The 20,689-nt window shown below is 32.4% G+C and overlaps 2 protein-coding genes across 4 annotated transcripts; one reads left to right on the forward strand and one right to left on the reverse strand.

The window, feature by feature from the left end:
• Window positions 1-2,086: 2,086 nt before the first annotated feature.
• On the reverse strand, window positions 2,087-17,801 carry LOC110998481. Of its 3 annotated transcripts, XM_022267156.2 has the most exons (18): window positions 17,666-17,801; window positions 17,144-17,408; window positions 12,914-13,045; window positions 12,460-12,656; window positions 11,973-12,114; window positions 11,622-11,715; window positions 11,049-11,228; window positions 10,627-10,791; window positions 9,479-9,641; window positions 8,290-8,436; window positions 7,907-8,125; window positions 7,227-7,464; window positions 6,648-6,782; window positions 6,470-6,586; window positions 6,187-6,379; window positions 5,353-5,589; window positions 3,587-3,775; window positions 2,087-3,268 (listed from the first exon to the last, which is right to left on the reverse strand). In XM_022267156.2, the coding sequence occupies exons 3-18, from the start codon at window positions 13,042-13,044 to the stop codon at window positions 3,098-3,100; spliced, it is 2,718 nt and encodes a 905-aa protein (XP_022122848.2). In that variant the 5' UTR covers window position 13,045; window positions 17,144-17,408; window positions 17,666-17,801; the 3' UTR covers window positions 2,087-3,097. The 3 variants fall into 3 exon arrangements, with proteins under 3 accessions (XP_022122848.2, XP_022122849.2, XP_022122850.2); XM_022267157.2 differs by lacking the exon at window positions 17,144-17,408; XM_022267158.2 differs by lacking the exon at window positions 5,353-5,589.
• On the forward strand, window positions 14,829-16,668 carry LOC110998483 (GTP:AMP phosphotransferase AK3, mitochondrial). The gene has a single exon (XM_022267160.2). It carries the CDS (start codon window positions 15,237-15,239, stop codon window positions 15,894-15,896), a length of 660 nt encoding a protein of 219 aa, XP_022122852.2. The 5' UTR covers window positions 14,829-15,236; the 3' UTR covers window positions 15,897-16,668.
• Window positions 17,802-20,689: the final 2,888 nt, after the last annotated feature.

The raw sequence follows: 20,689 nt of genomic DNA on the forward strand, positions 1-20,689 counted from the left end.
TAATATATTACCCGTCAATAATCAAGTAAAGTTCTTAGGAGCTATACTTGATTCTAAACTAACAGGTCAACCACACTGCGAATTTGTGGTTGGTAAATGTGAGCGACACTTGAATATGCTGAGATGTCTCAGTGGAGTTTGGTGGGGTGCTCACCCGGCCACATTGAGGTTGGTGTATAATGCTGTCATTAGAAGCGTTCTTGATTTTGGGACCTTTTTCTTAGATCCAGGTAATGTAGCAGGCTTTAGAAAACTAGATCTCATACAGTCTAGGGCTTTGAGGATTGTTTCTGGTGCTATGAAATCGAGCCCGGTTAATGCTCTGCAAATAGAATGTTGTGACCCTCCATTAAACTTAAGGCGTCAATATCTGTCAGATAGATTCATTTTTAGAACTGCCCAGTTCCATAATCATCCCCTCATTTCCAAACTGGAATCTCTTTCTCAAAAATTACCCTCTTCACATAAACCTTTACCTTGTCTATTAAAAAGCTTTCTGAAATTTAAACAATTACAAGCCCCAACTCATTCCTTTTATATCCTTCCCCTATTTAGCTCTTCTTATGATTCTCTACTTCTTTCTCCTGAGATATGCTTTTCTATTGGCATTGAAAAATCTGATTTTAATGCTAATGCAAACTTTAATTCCAATGTCAATATGAAATGGCCTAACTGGCATCAAATGTATACAGATGCTTCTAAACACTCCAATGGGTGTGTTGGTGTTGGAGTGTACCACAAACAGTACAAAATAGTTCAGAAAATTAAATTACCTCCAGAATCATCGGTCTTTACCGGTGAATGTTTTGGACTACTAAAAGCTCTTGAATATGTGCTGTGTTTCAAACTCAAAAAAACCGTTGTATTTACCGATTCCTTAAGTGCATTACAGAGCTTAGCAAAATTTTCACTTAAACTAAACCCATTCTTTCATGTTATATTTGAATGTAGGAGAAAGCTGTTGCAATGTCAATTACACAACTATTTAGTATCATTTTGTTGGATACCTAGTCACTGTGGTATCTCTGGAAATGTGAAAGCTGACAGTTTGGCTAACAGTGCTACTGTGACCGGTGACGTATACCCGTACAAGAATTTTGGCCATGATCTTGCTGCTTTGCCCGGCATATATCTCCACAATTCGTGGGATATGTGTTGGGAAAAGAACGGCCGGATTAAGGGTCGTTTCTTGTATGCTATACAGTCTTCCGTTCCCAGGAAGCCGTGGTTTGCCAAATTGTCGCTTGGTAAAACTGCCACTTCTACTATAATCCGTATGCGTCTGGGACATAACAGCCTTCCAGTTCATTTGCACAAACTCGGTATCGTAACTAGTACCGCCTGTGAGTGTGGCGAGAGCTATTCTGACTTGAATCATGTTTTCTTTTCTTGTCCTAAGTATGACCATTCTTCCTTATATACTTCTTTAGTTTCTCTGTCCGTTCCCCTTCCTACCAATATTTATTTACTTCTTCGAGATTTAAATCCCATTGTATATAGTATAATAAGTATGTTTATTGTAAATAATAACATTAAACTATAATTTTGATTTTTTTCCATTATTAATTATTCTGATTATTTGTAAATTTATGCGCTTTCAATTATTTATGTTATGTCGCGATTGGTTTCCTTAGTTTTTTCATTATGCATAAACTGTAAATAATTAAAACAACGAATTATAAAAATCCCATACTTGACGCTGGCTAATGCACAAACAGTGTTAGAGCCAAAGGAAAAAAAAAAAAAAAAAAAAAAAAAAGATTTTTAGCAACCTGTGAAAACTTTATTCATTGTAAAAACATGTTTAAATATGTTTTTACAATACAAATATTAATCTGATCTGCAGTGATAAGAAACATCCATTTGAGAGACTAAGGAAAAAAATCGAAGTAGTTTTTTAACATTTAATTAAAATAATATATTTATGTAGTGTTACAAAGTATTTTAAAATTTAATTTCTGTATTATCATTATTATCCGTTTTTTTATAGCATGATGGTCCGTTTTAGTTAAACATAAGTTTTTGGTTTTTCTTTCGAATATAGTAATCGTCAGGGAAAGTAGTAAGGTAAATGAAACGCCTTTTGTTTTCTTTTAACTTTTGTATTATAAATGATTACATAAATTATTAAAGTTTGGACACATTGAGAACCATGCTATGGAAGACTTTTCTGCTTAAACAAACAAAATGTTAACGAGATAAACAAAAACAAAAATCATAAGATATTTTTAACTGTAACAGTTGAAAATCCAATGAATGTTGTGCTAAGAATACAAGTGCAAAGAGTATTTTTAAGAGTGTCCTCTTATAATTTCATATTTGTACAAAAATATCCTGAAATCCGATAAAACTTAATATTGCTTATAATTGTTAATGACAGATGTCTTATATTACTATTGCCATTACTATATTATTATCAATGTGTTCCTATGCTAAATACTTTTGATATTTATGTACATACTATTAACTTCCTATTGACTCGTAAATGCATCGAAATTGCAATATTTAAATTTAACACATTCGAATAGCGCAAACATAAAAATAAAAATGTGAAGAAAACATAGACAACACAGAACAATCTAAGAGTATTCTATAATCTGTGAAAATAATGATTATGTATAAAAATAATTAATTACTAATAAATTTTGAAATGCAACTTTGTAGCAAATTGTATATAGCAACATATTTGCATATATTTTAGCACCGAAATGATTTTAATACATTGTATTAATATTTTAGTGAATATTCAGATCGTAAAGTATTAAGTAAGTCATTAAATCACAAATATATTTATGAATATAAATCGTCAAATTATTGATAAAAAAATATTTCCTGTAGTGGTAAATCAGTGCACTTGGCCCATTCGAAATCAACCCAAAATTAAAACATAACTACTGTAAAGAAATTTCTGAACGAATGTTTTTTACCTGTTATAGCGCCAATAAAGACCCGCCATTTAAGTTAACAGTAACACCACAGTTTCCGAAGTTCCAAAATTTATTAAAATTACAATATTGCATTGTTGGAGCTTCAAAAATCGCCATCATGTACCATATTTCATAATGTACAAAACTAATTAAAATTAATTAATTGTAGATCAATCATCATCTGGTATCTTCTCGATTCCTATAAGTTCATCAAACAACGTGTGATTATCGGGAATGACGTGATGTTCGTGAAGATATTGACGTGAAAATTTTAACATTGCTCTTGCAAGTTGGCCCACTGTCCACTTTCGATCCACCAGCACTCTTACCAATGTGTCCAGCTATAAGGTAATATCGAAATAATTTTTTTTATTAATATAATTTAAATACTTGCCGTATTCATAGAGGACATATCTAAATAAAAATATCACTTATACTATTAGGAGTAATACAGTGGTTAAGTATGCCATAAATAACTCTTAAACAAGAAACAAAAAGTGCGTTTTATCTCAGAAAAAAAAAATTGTGTCTAACTGATCACTTATTTACTTATAAAGAAAAAGTGGCCTATGAAAAAAATAACCAATTATTTTTCAACTCATGTTGCTCTGTATTGTGTTTTCGTATAAGAAAAAAATATCATTGACTGTTATAAATACCTTAAACAGATTTTCGTTTCCAAACGTATAATAGAAAAGTGCAGGCACCCCAGCAACGCTAGCAGCCAGCCACTGCAACAGAAGCTTCAATTGGGGATGCCCACGTTGACGCGATCCACAACCCCAGTTTCCGGTTGCCACTGGTTTGCATGATCCTCCAGATACGATTTTATTGGCCAATTCGTTTAACTGAAATGTAAAAATAACTTAAGCCATCAACGTTCATGCTTAATCGGATGTGTGGAGGCAATGTAATTGCCATGCAATTGCAAACATTTTTGTTCTTCTGGCCAGGCTAGAGTTCCGACTATTTTCTCAAATTTTAATTTTGTTGTCTGACCAGAAATTTGTAAATTTTCAATTAGTGATCTATTTGAAAAAAAATACATACCTAATTATATTTTGTACGAAACTATTATTAAAATAGGTCCTTTTGAAATGTGTTGGAATTATGAGTCAAAGAGTAAAAATGAGTACACTAATCTAATACCTAATGTGTTGGAAGGCATATACTGTAACTCTGAATTTGACAAAGTACATGCCTTTTATATTCATATGAAAAATTATATTCCCACAACCTGTTTTTTTTGTCACAGACGTATTTAATGGCGTTAAATACTTTGTCAAACTATTAGCTCTATTACTCGTTATTTCTCTAGTTCCACACAAATTAGCAATGTGCAAATATATCTTTACCAAATTGAGTGCAAACATGCCTTCATAGACATGATCGGATATATGTTCTCTAAAATAATGTAAAGGCCTTAAAACTAATTGGATTTATTACTAATACATAATTGTAAACCCCCATCCACACTCTCCACGAGGCAATACAAATGGACGCGAACGCGCGTATGTGCTTGTCGCCTCGCCGCCTCTTCGCTTTCTGTCGGTTTTGGGGCGACAAAGGACGCGAGGGGAAGGCGAAGGCATCAACCATACTCTCACACTTGCTGACTCAGTTATATACTGCAGTATAAGGTCGCGCGTGTTTTCTTATGACAGAGAGGAGTTGCGTTTAGTTTGTGTCAAATTTTTTCAGAATTTCTGGCATCCAAATTAAGCAATGCATTAAATATCCGTAAAAAAAAAATAGTAATAAAACTAAAAAACAATAATAAGCTTAAATTATATTTATATTCCGACATGATATAATATAATTTATTTATTTTTTTGATATAAACGCGAAGTTTAACGGCCCCAACGACATACTGTCTGTTAGGCACTAAGTATTACGTAAGCACTATAGGGGAAGGGGGGGTCTTTGGTTAATAATGTCAACAGTAATTATTAACTTTTTTACACATATTACCCACACATTGTCTATGCTTGTAAACGAAATGTAATTTCGAGGATTTCTACAAAAAATTAATACGTTTATGTACTATTATTTTTGAGAGCTTTGCTTACTTTTGCTGACAAGAGGGAGGGGGATAAATTGCAGTATTACTGCTTACGTAATACTTAAACGGCCGCAAAGTAGCTAACGCATCGTGGCCATCTTGTAATAGATGTAGCAAGCAACTAAATAACCTTAGAGTGTGGATGGGTCGTGCAGCATCGACTCGAGAGTCTGTATATAAACTTAAAATTAATTAAGGACTAGCGAAAACAAACCTAATGTTATGATATTAGGTGCTAGCGAGCATTAGGATAGAAGAACCGACTCATTAACGGCCTTTTTTCCTGTTAAAATGTCTTGGGTATGGGTTAATTGTTAGTTATATACGAAAGAAGAATTAGCGACAGACACCAGCAAGTCTGACCTTGTGATTTAATTTAATCGTGACAGGTTCACACTCAACGTTTTCTTCTATCGTCTCTACGATCATATTCACAACCCAGTTTAATTTTTTCTTCCTAACACTAGGATTTGAAATCTGAGTTGAATTCGTCTCAGTTGATGCGCTACAAGATCTCGTGTTACTATTTGAATCTGTTTCTCTTTCGTTTTCCGTTGCTTTAATAATCTCTTCGGGTATTGATTCTTTTACTTTACGTCTCTGTCAAATTAATCCAGGGTTAAATGAGAATAATACATCTAGCAGGACATGAAAGTGTCTCAGAATTGTTTTAACATATTATTTATAGGGAAGCCAATGAGCCTGAAGACGCTAGATTGTCTAGATGTCTTACTTATAAAAGCAGTAAATTGCTGTATTATAATGAAAGATAATATAACGATTCAAAATTCAATATTGGATTGAAATTAATGCATCGTTAAATTATTTATAAAGCTCCAAGATCTTTACATAAGGCCACTGAATTAAGACATATATTATTTAAAGTGATTTCTATATAACGGTAAAAGGCCGGATTAGGACAAGTTCTAAAAATATTTTTTTTAAGTTTAAATTTACTAAGACCATGGATGCTACACTAACACACAGACTAAGGTAGCTATTAACTGAAATCCGTAAAAAATGATTTAATTGGGATAAAGACGACCATATCAGACTTTGCTACAGAGATAAAGATTATAATTAAGATTTGTATTCCATTCCAATTTATAATCACAGACAGCAACGTTTCTTAGGAACGAACATTTACAGGTTAGTTTAAAAGTTAGTAAAACTATACAACGCATATTTATATATTACCAAATGTGCAGCCAAACGATGCCGGTGTCTTGCCAACTCGAGTGACAAAGATCGCGCAGCAAGAGCTAATCTTCTTGGTGGAACTCTTTCTCTTTCTCTTCCATAGAGTTCTGCTACTTCCGCCCCCGCGCCTACTCCAGCTCCACTTGCCATTGACTCACTTAGTGTTCGTTTGAGTAATGATCCGGCAAAGCTGTAAAAGGGTATTTTTTAATAAGGTATTTTAGGGAATCCTAAAATACATAACTCATATAAAGCTTGTTGGTGGTAAAATAAATCGTACCGTATTACTGCCAAGTCTCTCGAGTCGAGCTCCCGATTTTTGCTATCGCCTTCACTATCGACAATGGGGTCATTCAACCAATGGTTAAATTGTTCGTAAACTTCTTCTAATTCGGACCTGTAGAAAAGTTTTCTTTATAAAATCTATTAAGTTTAAAAGTATATGACGTCAAACGTACGTGTATTCTGTGCTGAAGCTGTATTTCGAACTGTTTCCCGTTTCCTTTCTTGACAGTAAACGCCTTGGAGGTTTGCGATTTTCAACTGTTTCCTCCTCAGTTAAAACGAAACCTACAGATCCACCGCGTTTCACTCTGAAATTTATGTGTGTGTCACTTACCGCTAGATGGCACTATTTACAATTACATTAAAAATATTTTTTTTAAAGTAATTTCTAAGTGTTTCAAATTATACACTTGGGAAACCTTGTGTTGTAGGTAAATACAGTGAATAATGAATATAAATTATAACTATTGAAAGCAATGTTGTCGACAGACAGAGGTTTGAGACACTATCAGTTTTTATCGTCTGTCGGAAAGTGATTATGTCGGAAGCCCCTGTGAACTTCTATTTAACTTCATTAGAAAATAAATAGGATATAGATTATAGGTGATTCTATTAATATTATGTTTACATCCCAAGTGGAAAAAAATTGTCAGGCTACGTGACCCAATTTAATTTTGGACACCCATCTATATCCGCATGTTGTTTATTGTTTTCCAATCCAAAACATATGCGACAAACTGTAAAATACATACCTAATATCATTATCATTAACTTCAGCTCCAGATATGCTGACACCAACTGCATAACTGGAACTATCTGTTGACCAGTCTCCCGTGGTGCTGGTCGTGCAAGAGGTTTCAGCTTCTCTCTTTAACGCGTCTCTCAGGCGAGAGGCGAAACTCAATCTCCTTTCCTCAGTGGATAGTTCTTTTGAGTACTGGAATGAATTTGGTCGACCACTTTCACCTCGGCCTTCGTCTTCACTACCCGCTAAAAGTAACGTGTTCATATGTATTAGTCTATCTTTATGTGAACGACTAGCTAAAACTTTTTTATAAACTGTCAACTTACATCATATATAACACAAAAATCATAAACAAAAGATTCTGGAGTGTAAAACAGTATTAACGCCTAAAACCTGTTCAAGGCTTTAATAGAGTCTTGCGAAATATCTAATCTAAAGTACACAAAAATACACAAAAATATATAATTGATATGGCACTATACTTCAAGATTAAAAAAAACCTAACCATTGTATATAAATATCAAACAGCTTGTGAAGGTGAAAATTTGTTTAAATTTAAATAAAGAATATGAAAAACATCTGTCATCAGAGTTTGTATACCAATGTATATTCTTAAAAAAAGTAACGGGAATCAAGGAACTATGCGTATTACAGGCAAGAAGATCTTCTAAGGTGCACAAAACTTACCATCATCAAAGCTGCTGTTCGCACTATGGAACTCATCATCGCTAGAATTACAGCTGGAATAAAGACTGTCTTCCTGAGTTTCAGCTGTCTGAAGCCCAGAGTTTCTCGTAACGGGCAAACACTCCCCAGACGATCCAAGTACAATAAATCTACCGCGACGATTATTTAATGTACCCGCATCGGGGGATAACCAGCATTTTTGCTTCTGAAGTTCTAAACCTAAAAATGATATCTCGTTAATAACCTAAATGTATAAAATATCAAAATATATATTCGAAAGATTTTATTTAAAAAAAGAACATCCATTATTAAATTTATCGAACGTGACAAAAATTTAGAATGGAATTAAATTTATAAAATTAAAAATTAAAAAAAAAACTTACTGGGATCATTCAAATTAAGCGTTGCAGCACAATAGTTCTGAGGTGATGGACTTCTGCTGTTTAGACTGTTAATCGTACTGCACGAAGACGCTTGTTTTATCATCACAGTCGCTTCCACGTCTGTTGGTGACAGGCTAAAAGACTCGCCTGTAAGACAAAAACCATAAATCATAACTTAATAATAAATAACGCCGAATTTCCTTTTTTCTTCCACAAACGCTAATTAAACGTAAAAGTCTTTAACGCGATTAATTTCCAATACACATGTCTTAGCTATAATTTCTTAACCATATTATAAAGAACTTATAATTAATTGGATTGGAAAACTTTCAACTTTATTAAACACGACACCAGTGAAACAAATGAATGTTCGAGATTAATTTTTTTTATATAGCAGGTTAGGATATACAGATCAGGTTCATCGAATGTTAAGTGATATTACCGCCCCTAGACAATAACATTGCCAGAGAGCTTGCAAATGCATAGGCATTTCGAACCAATTCATCTATAGAGATGAATTGGTTCTGGTTCATCTATAGAGATGAATTGGTCTGGTGAAATCTGCGCGCTGGTTCTACATAGTTATGGTGTGCAGCAAAAACGCTCAGATGTGGAAGGGCGGACTTCAATGGGATACGGGTGGTATTTCGTATTGTGTCCCGACTTAAATATTTTATATTTATATAATATTATAAGAACAACTGAAGCTATTGGAATACGGTTCGTTATAGTTAAATTTTTTTATAAATATGTCAATTAAAGTATAATCATCGTATTGACCCGCGAGTACTTGATAGCCAGCTGAAATTAAGTTTGATAGGAGTGAGAATGGAAGACGAAAGTAGAAACACGATCCGTCTCTCAACCAATCCAAGAAACGCGAAGCGTTCCGTCACACGCTTGACCAATCGCAATGAAACGGCACGCTACTTATGCTTAATCTATCGTTATACTTTTTTATTATACTTGGCTGCTACCACGAACTTTGTTTCGCCTTAATATGATGTTTTTACTGAACCTGCCTATTCCATAGAGACATTATTTTTTTTATATTTTTCTCCATTAAAACTTTCCTGACACCTCAAGAGAGAAATAAAAAAAATACTCGAATTGGTCTAGCAGTTTCCGAGTTTTGCGATTCGTTTTTACTTATTTAGATTATAATTATAAGTAATAAATAGTTATATACCAATAGGGGATAATCTTCTATCATGTTTAGAGTCTCGAGTCTTAGTTGGTGACTGGTGGAAAGCCAAAAGACTCTTGTTTAGTTCTCTCAAAATATTGTCTTCTTCCCATTGGCTTGCTGGGAGTGCACTATAATCTTCTGCGTCCATTAAACATACATTGACCTGGAACAATTAAAATATGAAGCCCACTTTTTTGCTTCATCAAAAAGTTAATATTGTACGGGTAGAGTCGACAAGTAAGTTTTAACTGAGAGGTTATGTTCTTTATAGCAGTAAATTTGCAAATCTCTCAGTTACCTGAGTGAATATTTAATAATACTCTTAGCTTAGTAACATGAAATAGTTACTATATTATTGCGCGGGAAACTGGAGAAAAAAGAAATTCGTGGGCGTTATTGTTGCCAAATGTAAGCAAGAACATCCATCGTTTTGCAAATTTTTATATAATATTTTGTCACGGTCCATTGGCACACTTTATTCTTCCTTTTTTGTTTAGCTTGGGTTATGTTAGACGCACTTAAATCCGATAATATTTTTATTCGTTACGCCCTCAGTTTTATATTTTTTTAGAGAGTTTTAATGTGTATTGCAAAACTATTAAAAGATAAAGAGTTTGTTTATTAACTACCACTTTAATTATTCAGATAATAATTTATCCTTACAATTGACAATTGTATGGCTTTTTTTATATTCGTATGGCAAGTTTTACAAGCTATCTGTTCTTAAAGAATATTGCAAATTACATAATTAAAAATTTAATAATAAATATATGTAGAGTAAAAATATTGAACTCCAATTTTAGATTTTACTAGAATGTTTCTTCTTAGTAATGGTTTTTTATAATTGATTAGTCCACTACCGAATATATCAACCTTTGGATAAGAAGGTATTGTTTATTTTATTAGTTAGGTAGGTGGACTCATTTCCGCAATTATACTGAAATTTGGTCCGTTTTGCGTTAAGTAAATAAGCTCTAGCTAATATTACTAGCCGCTAATATTACTAGCTCCTTCCAGAAGCTTCTGTTATTCCCGAATAAACCGAATGAGAGGTGCCTAAACCTTTTTTGGTGCTTTGTGGTTAATAGGGCTGGCGTTAGTTTCGAGCTGTCAGCTGTATATGCCTATGTGAAGTATGAATAACTTACCGTCTTCGGTTCAGATAATAGTTCTATATTAGCTTTCGATTTCCTGTCACTAATTCTGCTAAACAACCTAACACCTTCTACTTTTAAAACTTCGTTGTCTTCTAGCGCTTCGACAGATAACATTGCAGGTAGTAATTCGGGCATCATAAACATTGATAGGGTTTCCTGTGGGAATAATTTATTTAATAAATCTTGATGTTATTAATTTATAATTGAGGTATTTAAATGCGAATTAGAATTATCAAGGACATTGCAATATCTAAGTTTTAATATAATTAAATTAAATTCATAATATAATATAAAAACCTAAAAACGTAAATAAAGAATATTTTTGTATGCTGTCCAAATAGGCCCCTCAAATCAGATCTCTTAGGTCAGTTTTAAATATATTTAAATATTGAGTAGAAGTCGATAAAATATACCTGGGACTCTCCATCTATAAGTACATCGCCACCTATACGACTTGACGAGAAGCATACTCTGATTGCGTCATCGTTCTCGCATCTCTCAGGTCTACCCTCATGCCTCACCAAAAGCTTACACAAGGGCAAAGAACATTCCAGCCAGTCTTCTATTGTTAACCATTGCCTTGAGGTTAGAACCTTGAGAAGAAATATTGAAGATAATAAATATACAAAACCAAGGTAAAGAAACAATACCAAATTGCAGGCAAATGTCCAAAGAGAATAAAAACGCATAGTCTATCCTCGCTGAACAAATAAATAAGGCGAGGAAAGGCTGCCAGCATTAAAGGTACTGCCATAGGGCCCAAACTTTTAAATTTATTTTAGTGTTCCATTTATTCATTAAGTATTATTATGTAGATAAGAATAGTTTTAATATTCTATGGTTGTGTGATATTAAATGATGTCATTATAAACAGTTTAGTTATGTGTAATATCATACTACGTTAGTAAGTACCTAGTCAAAAAATTTAAGAACTCCCCCTAATGATAAAAACCAAGCGAACACGTGAAATATCGGTATAACCTTACCTGTCTACTTAATTTAATAGAACCTTCGTTACTATTTTTATCCAACCACTCAAAATAATGTAAAAGGCTTTTTAGTTTATTCCGTTGAGATTTTCTGAAACCAATTACGAAGAGGTTACCTGACATTAAAATAAATTTATTTTACTAAAAAATTTATATACAGACAGGCATTTATATAGACTCACTGTTACTTTAAATAAATGTGTATTTAGTAAATTACGATGCTCGTTTTCACAAGACATTTTTTTTAGAATATAGTATTTTTTAAATAAATCGGAATCTGGTTCAAGACTTATAAGATTAGGAAAGCATAAATTTTGTGTCTACCCACATTAAGGGTATATTTATTACCTGTGTAAATTCTTAAAAAAATGCGTAAAATTGAAGTCTTGTAATGTCGGGTGTGTTTTGAGCGTTCTTTTCGGAAACGTTGAAAAAAAGGCGTGAGCGATGAGAGATGATACCAAATTATAGTCCAGTTCAGTTACATCACCTAAAATTACAGAAATATATTTAAAGTTGGTACGGGTTAAAAAAAATATTTTATTTTATTCTTAAATTGCCTGTTTGTATAGTGAGAACGGTGTGCATGGCCGACTTAATCTTTGGTTCATCTAAATGACGGACAACAATGAGTTTAATTGAGTATGTTCTTTTTTTTCTTTTTCTTAGGTTTGCCTATGGGTATATTTTTAACAAGAGTCGTTTGTGGCACTGTTTCGTTTCTCATAAGAGAAAATTTTAATGTTTAATGAAACCAATCTGTTTTTTAATACATAATTGGTTGTTTAAGAACTTATACATCGATACATTTACGAGTAAATGCATTGTTACCAACTTTGCTGTTGTAAACTGAAAACAAGTCCTTTGGGAGGGCGCCACTTCTTCAGATGCAATGCTCTATTAACCATAATGCGTACTGTGTTATCCAAAAAGTTTGCTCTTTCCTCATCATTTAATTCTTCTTCCAGAAACTGCTCAAAGCCTTTCAAGAGATCAGGGTCTTTAATATCGTCATCAGGGTCTATGCCGATACTGTAAAAAATATATTTATTATTAGGTACTAACTATGTTATGCCTATATCTAACTATGCCATTATACCGGCGACGCACTTGAGAGCCTATTGGCCATGTGAGTGTTCAATTAACATCAGGTGAATCTCCTGCCCTTTTGCCTCATGATACATACCCTGGGCCTAAACCTGCACTAACTGTTAGCCTTGAGTTTGAATTTTACTCTAAAAATTATTAAACGATAAAATGACCAATCCAATGAGCTGAAATTAACTTACTTGCACATATCGTGGATTTTAAGCATACTGGCTGTGAGCTTTGTCGATGAGGAGGCTACGAGAAGATGTTTCAAGTGGCGTTGGACAGATGTCCACCAAGGGAGGTCGCAAGGTAACATGACAAGCGCCATTCTGGAAAACCATATCGATTTGTACCTAAGAATATTTATTATTTAACTATAAAATAGTTTGGACCGTTGACATTTCTTCAGTTCTGTGAAGTTTCAAATTTTTGCCAGTTTTTGTAGGAAACATATATGGATTACAGGCATTAGGTGCAGAATTTATATGTAATGTGTAATTGTAGATCAATGCCGTTATATATATAATATTGTTCATTAGTAAAAGAAGGTACAACAATCGTTTCATATTAAAAGCAAGATAAAAACAATGTTATTGAAGCTGAACTTTGAACCAACTGTTCGTAGATTTTCGTATAGTTATAGAGACCGCGGCTCCGTGTTACGCGCCACTGTATTAAGATTTCAGTGTGTTTCACAGTTCTTCGAATTGAGTTTGACGTGTACGACATTTAGCAAATTATCAAGTGTCAGAAATAGATTCGAAATTCAAATGTCACATGATAAATTCATTCAATATAAACATATCAAAATTCCATTGCAGTGTGACCAGATTCAGCAGAATTCTGCGATTTTAGCAGAATATGACCTCCAAATCACAGCGTAGCATATTATGTCGCAGATTGGAAAAATTTGGCAGTTATTAGCAGAATTTAGAAAAATATTAGCATAACATTAGCATTATGCAAACTTAATAAGTTAACTTTTATATATTTCCAAAAATAACAATAAAGTCTACCAATTCCAATTTATTAAACACTATATATATTCATTAAACTTTATTTTTATGCCCTATATTACATTTTACCCATCCCAAATAAAATGAATGTAATATTTCAAGGGGAGTATTCCACTGCCCAAAGAGTACCTATACAAAGATTCAGCCGATATGCTTGTTTTAATTCTATGGTGTTATATAAAAACGACCTACTTGAGGAACACACATCCTTCGGACTTATTTACTTACTTTTTACCTTTAAATGATATCTATCTCGTAGTATATGTCAGTAAACTAATTAAAATATTAGCTCAAGATGCCAGACAAAAGGCAGAAATCTTAACATTCCAGCAGCGTATTCAATCATTTTTGATCCAACTTTGTGTTCAACTAAAACAACGTTTACCCCTGAATAATTGAGCAATTACAATGTCTTGATCCACAGAATGTTGTCTACAAGGATTTTTCAAGTCTTGCCGATTTGGTATCCCAATTTTCAAATTTGATCCATGAACCTGACGTACAAATTATTGACAGCGATAATACAGGGAGCTCAAAGTGGATAAGGCAGTGAGTGAGCTGTTAGAATGAGGTGAAAGCTCTAACCCCACGCCTATGAATACTGAACGATTTTGGGCCATATTGCAAAAATGACTCGAGCAGATGGAAATAAGAAGTACGCACATTTGATTTATCCAATGTCCAATACAGCTTGTGAAATAATATTTTCTCAGGTGAATAATGTAAAAACAGACCAAAGGAACAGATTTAAAAATGAACATGTGTCTGCAATCCTACATGTAAAACAAGCTGTAAAAGAACGGGATGGATGCGTAAATTTTACGCCTACAAAAAATATGTTAAAAACAGCCCAAAATTCAACTAAGTACACTTAATTCAAATATTGACGAGTCAGATGTCACGGAAAATTAAGAAATTAAGATTTAAAATTAAATTTAAAATTTTCAATAAAAAAATGATACCTACAAGTATTAAACCTTTTATTTTATAAAATAGCAGAATTTTAACAGTTTTTAAAAAAAGTTTAGCAGATTTTGGCAGATTTTAACCAAGTAGCTAGCATAATGACAAACTTAAATATGGTCACACTGTTCCATTGATAAGTGATAACACTAAAGTCCAATCCAAACTCCAAAGTCCATTGACAAACAAATCAAGAATAAAAATTAATTAAGCTGAATTATCTTAAGGACAAAGTTATTATGAGTTATGACGTTACGCTCATTAAGTCATTTGTTATCACCAGTAACTGTGCTATTAAAGTATTATATAAATGGTGCTGGCTCATGTGCTTGAGTTATGTATGTGTTAAATAACAAATTGAATTCGTAATACATATTATATAAAGCCAATACGAACAGATCGAACTTATAAGGTCATCTTATCACAACGAAATGTAAAAAGATAAAAAGTTGAATAGCTGATAATAAATATTTATGTGAGTTTACTTCTATAAAAATTTACTAAATAGTTTAATTGTTTAGTTTTAACCATAAAAACCACAATGCAGATAAAAACAAAATTATTGAAAACCTTGATTTTGGGGGCTCCAGCATCAGGAAAAGGAACAATATCATCTCGATTAGTAAAAAGGTATGGGCTTGAACATGTTTCAAGTGGAGACAAGTTGAGGGACCACATAGAAAAGCAAACAGATCTTGGCAAAAAAGTTAAAAGTTACTTAAATGAAGGTAAGCTGGTACCTGATGATGTAATGATAAATTTTATGGTAACAGAATTGAAGCAAGTAGAGAATAAACCATGGTTATTGGATGGTTTTCCTAGGACAGTATCACAGGCTGATGCACTGTGGAAAGTTAAACCTGTTGACATTGTACTTAACCTTGTAGTTCCATTTGAAGTTATAATAGACAGAGTGAAAAACCGATGGGTGCATTTACCATCTGGAAGGGTCTATAATATAGGTTTTAACACACCAAAAGTGATGGGAAAAGATGATGAGACTGGAGAAGCTTTAATGCAGCGGCCGGATGATAAGCCAGAGGCTGTAAAGAAACGCTTAGAGATTTATGAAAGTATGACAAAACCAGTCATTGATTTTTATAAAGAAAAGGGTATTATTAAACACTTTGAAGGCAGAACGTCTGATGAAATATGGCCTAAAATTACTGACTATATGGACAATTTATTGAAAGAAACATAAGTTTAATTAATTTAAACAATTACTGACTTTGAAAGGGTGTTAAAAGTAAGTAAAATTTTTAAAAACATGATTTTGATATATATATTTACTATACAATGTCTTCCAATACATAGCACAATATTAAAATGATATCACTTAGTATTATTAATTACATAATACATTATATTATATTGTCTTCTATACGGCAGTTGATCCTAGTCAATATGTGTACGAATTGTACGTGTATTAATTGTAATTTTGTTGCACAAAGTACCCAAAGATTGAAAAAGCTAACTGGCATGCTCAACACTTATTTTATAATGGAAGAATAACTTGTATATTTTTAATGCTTACAGTTGTTGTACCTCAAACCATTAATTTTAGGATAGTGTGGCTAACATTTAGACATCACTTCAAAGATAACTGTCAAAATTTAAAGAATTATAAAAATATATTTTGTGCTTATTTAGCCTAAGTATATTTTTTAATGTAATCATGTTATATGGTATTTAAATACTGAATCAATTTTGATCTAAATTGGTATTGGTTAATCGATATAAATTTTAATTTCTAAAGTTTAAAACTACTTTTATTCACCTGTGCCTTATATCTAAATACTAATTTAAATGAATTTGAATGGTGTATCTATGATGATGTACTGTATTTTTTATCTTGTATAATGTTATTAAATTATTTGGTTTATTTGACCCATTATGTTAACATGGTTTAATAATAATCATTGATGTTTCCATATCTAATTAAAAAACTTATTGGAGTTGGTAATGTAATGGTATTGTTGTTGTTTTATTATTGTTGCAATAGTTTTTAATTTTAGAGAGGTGTTATTAAATTTGCTATAATATATAAAGAATAAAGTTTTATTTCCCATTAGGCTTGATTGACTTGACTAGGTCTAGCTTAGTCTAGGTACTGATAATATCAGTTTCAGATAATACTTTCAGATATTTTAATAGAAAACTAAAACATGAATTTCTTCCAAGACTGTTTGGCTGTTTATGTGAGATAAAGTGAATAGCTTCAGGTAGTACTGCATATCATTGTTATTCTGTGATATGTCAGGTATCATTATCGTACAGACCAGTTATATATCATTTTGCTGGTTAGCGGTTTTCACGTCAGTGGTCGTTGACATTTTGAGATCATCGTTCGGCGTTCCAGTCCAAATGGGGAAGTATGTCAAGCAAGTAACCTAATATCAAAACTATTAGTGCAGTTATTGCTAGAATTATGTGTTTTAAAATACTTACTTTTAGGCAAGTTTTACATAAAGAAGCACACAAAGAGACACTATAGAACATTAGTTTCACTGTCGCCGCGCGACCATTGGTTTTTTGCGCACTTTTTGTTTCTTTTTCATTGTCTGCACACACGTCCATATAATTTTCTTAGCATAAAATTTCTGAATAGTTTTTTTATAGACAGAAATAGTGTGTGTAGTGAAAAACGAGAGTTGTTGCGGGCGACGCGAGCGCGCGGTTCCCGGCTATTTTTAGGAGCTTTCGTACATCGCCACTGAAATTAGATTGTAAATAAAACTCAGATTATTGGAATTTGAAGACATCAATACGATGTGTTTCTGTTTGAATTATTTAATTAGTAAATAACGTTAAAATTAATAGAATGTTTTTAAAAGCTTTTATTCAATACTTTTAGGCCTTAAGAAGTTTATTTATTGAGAAATAAAGCGAAATTTAAAATATATTTTTTTATATTAATTTGAAATCAAGTACAAATAGTTGCAGCATATTTCCCGTCTAAGACAAAATTACCTAGAAAAATTGAAGTCAATTTACTGCACTGAAATTATTTGCTACACTATGTTATACACTGAACGCACGTAAATTTCAGCATTTTGAAACGTGCAGTCGGAACGTCGTCGGAAAACGTACTGACGCCGACTTTCTCCGGGGGGCATCTACCCTAACAGGGCACCTCCACCCCTGTAGTGACGTCATTGGCGTCACGTCATGACCTACGATGCCGTACGAAGGCTTTACTCCCCATCCTCATCACGTGTTGATGTGCTCGTAGAATATTATATTAATATCTTGGTTACGTCAGCGGTTTTATAATCGTTTAGAACGCTTAGGTGTCAAGACGAGATCGTAATTGGGTTAGGTGCTTAGACATTTCATATTTATAAATATAAATCTGTCTGTGACATGACAATCTCAAAGTATTATTCCTAAGGCTTTCTTTTTACGATAAACTCATTAAGATAGGATTATGGAATTGGCTACCACACACTTATACACAAGTCATTACAAGTACATTATTATTATTCTATTCTACTAATACTATATGTATGTATAAGTATATGGTATATAATCCGTAATAAATTTTGTCTTGTTTATAGGTATATAGGTAATATATACTGTAAGCATGTGCTTGGACATAATTATCAGTCATTTATATTACTTTAATAGCCACTTATATGATAATTTTATTGGAAAACAGATAAGTAGATAGTTGATTGGAATACACCATGACTGAAATGCAACGCGCATGCTCAGAACTTTCTATCCCTATTTCGTTATTCGACTATTTAAGACCTGAATCAATAATGACTATTTTCTTTAGGTTTCTGATGTCCTAGTATCAAAGGCGCCCGCTTAAAATTGTTGCCGCCCTAGAGACAATATTGGGCGGGTTGGGGCGGAGTGTCAGCCTTAATATATAAGAACTTTTAATAAGATTGGATCTTGAATCTTCTAACTTAAAGTTGATATCATCATCTTTTAGATAAATCTTATCAAAATTTAACAATTAAAAAATCACTAAATAAAGAATAATCATTTTTTAATTAAAGTCTTACATTCACTCTTTTCTTCAAATATATAATTGTGATCGTCACACATGAATAAAATATATAAAAATAATCTGAAAATTTATATTTTACGTCTATATAGAATCTCTATTCTATCAAGTTCAGCTTTATGCAAAAATTAAGGTCACTGAAGTTTCCACTGTTTTTCTGTGTATTTGGAGTTAATTTCAAATTGCATCTACTAACATTTTTATTACACCCTAGTAACATTGCCCTCGGTGCGTGATTGTCGCCGCCCAATAATGGAGGAAGGCAGGGGAAATGGGGATGAAAAGAAAACTATTGTAAGGGGTTGTTTAATTTTAAATACATCTTTATCAAGTAGAACGAGTTTTTGCATACCATAAAACTAACAAGTGATGATGGTATTACAAACGCAATTGGCCATAAATGTTTGGTGACATTTATTTCTTTTAAAACTATCTTCAAAGTAATAAATTCAATAGGTTTTTGAATACGTTTTATTTAAGCTTTAGGTTTAAAAATAAAATATCTTGAACCCTTTTTGCTGCTGATAAGTTTAAACTGACGTTATTTTTCGACTAAAACGGTATAGATTATTTATTTATATTGAGTTTTCACTAAAATAAATAAGCTGAATAAGCTTATATATTTAAACATTTTAAGTACATTGTACATTTAAAATTTATATTATTTTGAGACGAAGCGATTTCGTTTTCAGTCGCATTTCGCCAGGGTTACAATATGCCTCCATAAAGGTCACCTAAATGTCTTTAATCTAGAAAGTCTTTTAACGAAATACTGTATTTAGCGCTTTTCACCGAAACAATTGAATTGGCTTCTAGTTGTTCATTATTTACCGATTATTTCAGAGCGTGTTAAAATGTCTTCTTACTTCTAGAACGCATTTAATTTTATGATTATTGATGGTTTTCAAAAGAAACAGACTCCGATGTTTTGTTAACTATACATCGCTATCATGGATTTGTAGACGTTCGTAATTATTATTTAGTAAATTCTTTAAACTAATAAGACAATGAAGTGTTCTGTTATCATTTGAATAAACTATTAATATACTTGACTATACGATTATTGTCTAAACACTATAAAAGTGTACGAAATTTAGAAATGTTAGTGTCTTCGGAACGGAAAAACCCTGAAAGTTTTACATTTCTCCAATTTAATCTCAATCATCACACGTGTTGAAATGAAAACAATCACATACTTATGAAAATATGTTGTAGAACGGTTATTGACATGTTAAAATGACAATAGAACTTAAGAAGGCGCAACGCTAACTAACGTACAACTTCCTCACAACCGAGTAGCCCCCAAAATCATAATTTCATATGTAATTAGATCCGATCTGTAAATCTGTTTTGATATGTGCTTTGGTTTAAAAAATACTTCAAATCTTTTGGTTTAGTACCTAGATAGTTGGAAATGAAACTGTCCAAACATTATATGACTATAGTATGCATGCAAACTTACATGTCATCATTTCATTGGCTTCTAATTCATTTTATAAAAAAAGATTGAGATCATAGTTAAGCTTATATTTTAATTAGGAGCTGTTATATTACTCACGCAATAGTAATAAACTTAAAATACTTATTTATAAGTCACTTTATTTTTGTAAATATTTTCTGCCTTTTCGAATAGGTACATGTGAGTGTCTGCTTTGTCTGTTTGATTGTTGTTTGTGTTTTTCTGACGTTTATCAATGTACATTAAGTTACCTACGGGCATAAATTAAATTTTGATTTTGTTCATATTTAATCGTTTAGTTGTAATACTTTAATTGCTAAAATAATTTATTTTCCGAGAATCGGAACAAGAGCTTCAATCTAAATGATATCAACAAATACGTGCAGTTCTTAAAAAATGCCGTATCTTTAAAATTTATGTTTTTTGATGGTGGTTGGTTGGTGTTTTTTTATAATCAAAGCGCCTAGGTCTAGGCCTCAGATTTCTGTATCTGTTTTATGATCATTTGTCAATCTAA

This window comes from Pieris rapae, chromosome 12 (assembly GCF_905147795.1).
Source record: "Pieris rapae chromosome 12, ilPieRapa1.1, whole genome shotgun sequence".
In the NCBI taxonomy this organism is placed as follows: Eukaryota; Metazoa; Arthropoda; class Insecta; order Lepidoptera; family Pieridae; genus Pieris; species Pieris rapae.

What these genes read in the sequence shown, in the direction of transcription:
- LOC110998481 (XM_022267157.2), bottom strand. Translation starts at nt 13,044, where the DNA reads ATGGCGCTTGTCATGTTACCTTGCGACCTCCCTTGGTGGACATCTGTC. An exon ending in TTTCAGTTTACAACAGCAAA is followed by an intron (nt 12,115 to 12,459) that starts GTTGGTAACAAT and finishes CTGTAATTTTAG; the next exon opens with GTGATGTAACTGAACTGGAC. An exon ending in GAAACGAAAATCTGTTTAAG is followed by an intron (nt 3,269 to 3,586) that starts GTATTTATAACA and finishes ATTACCTTATAG; the next exon opens with CTGGACACATTGGTAAGAGT.
- LOC110998483 (XM_022267160.2), top strand. Translation starts at nt 15,237, where the DNA reads ATGCAGATAAAAACAAAATTATTGAAAACCTTGATTTTGGGGGCTCCA.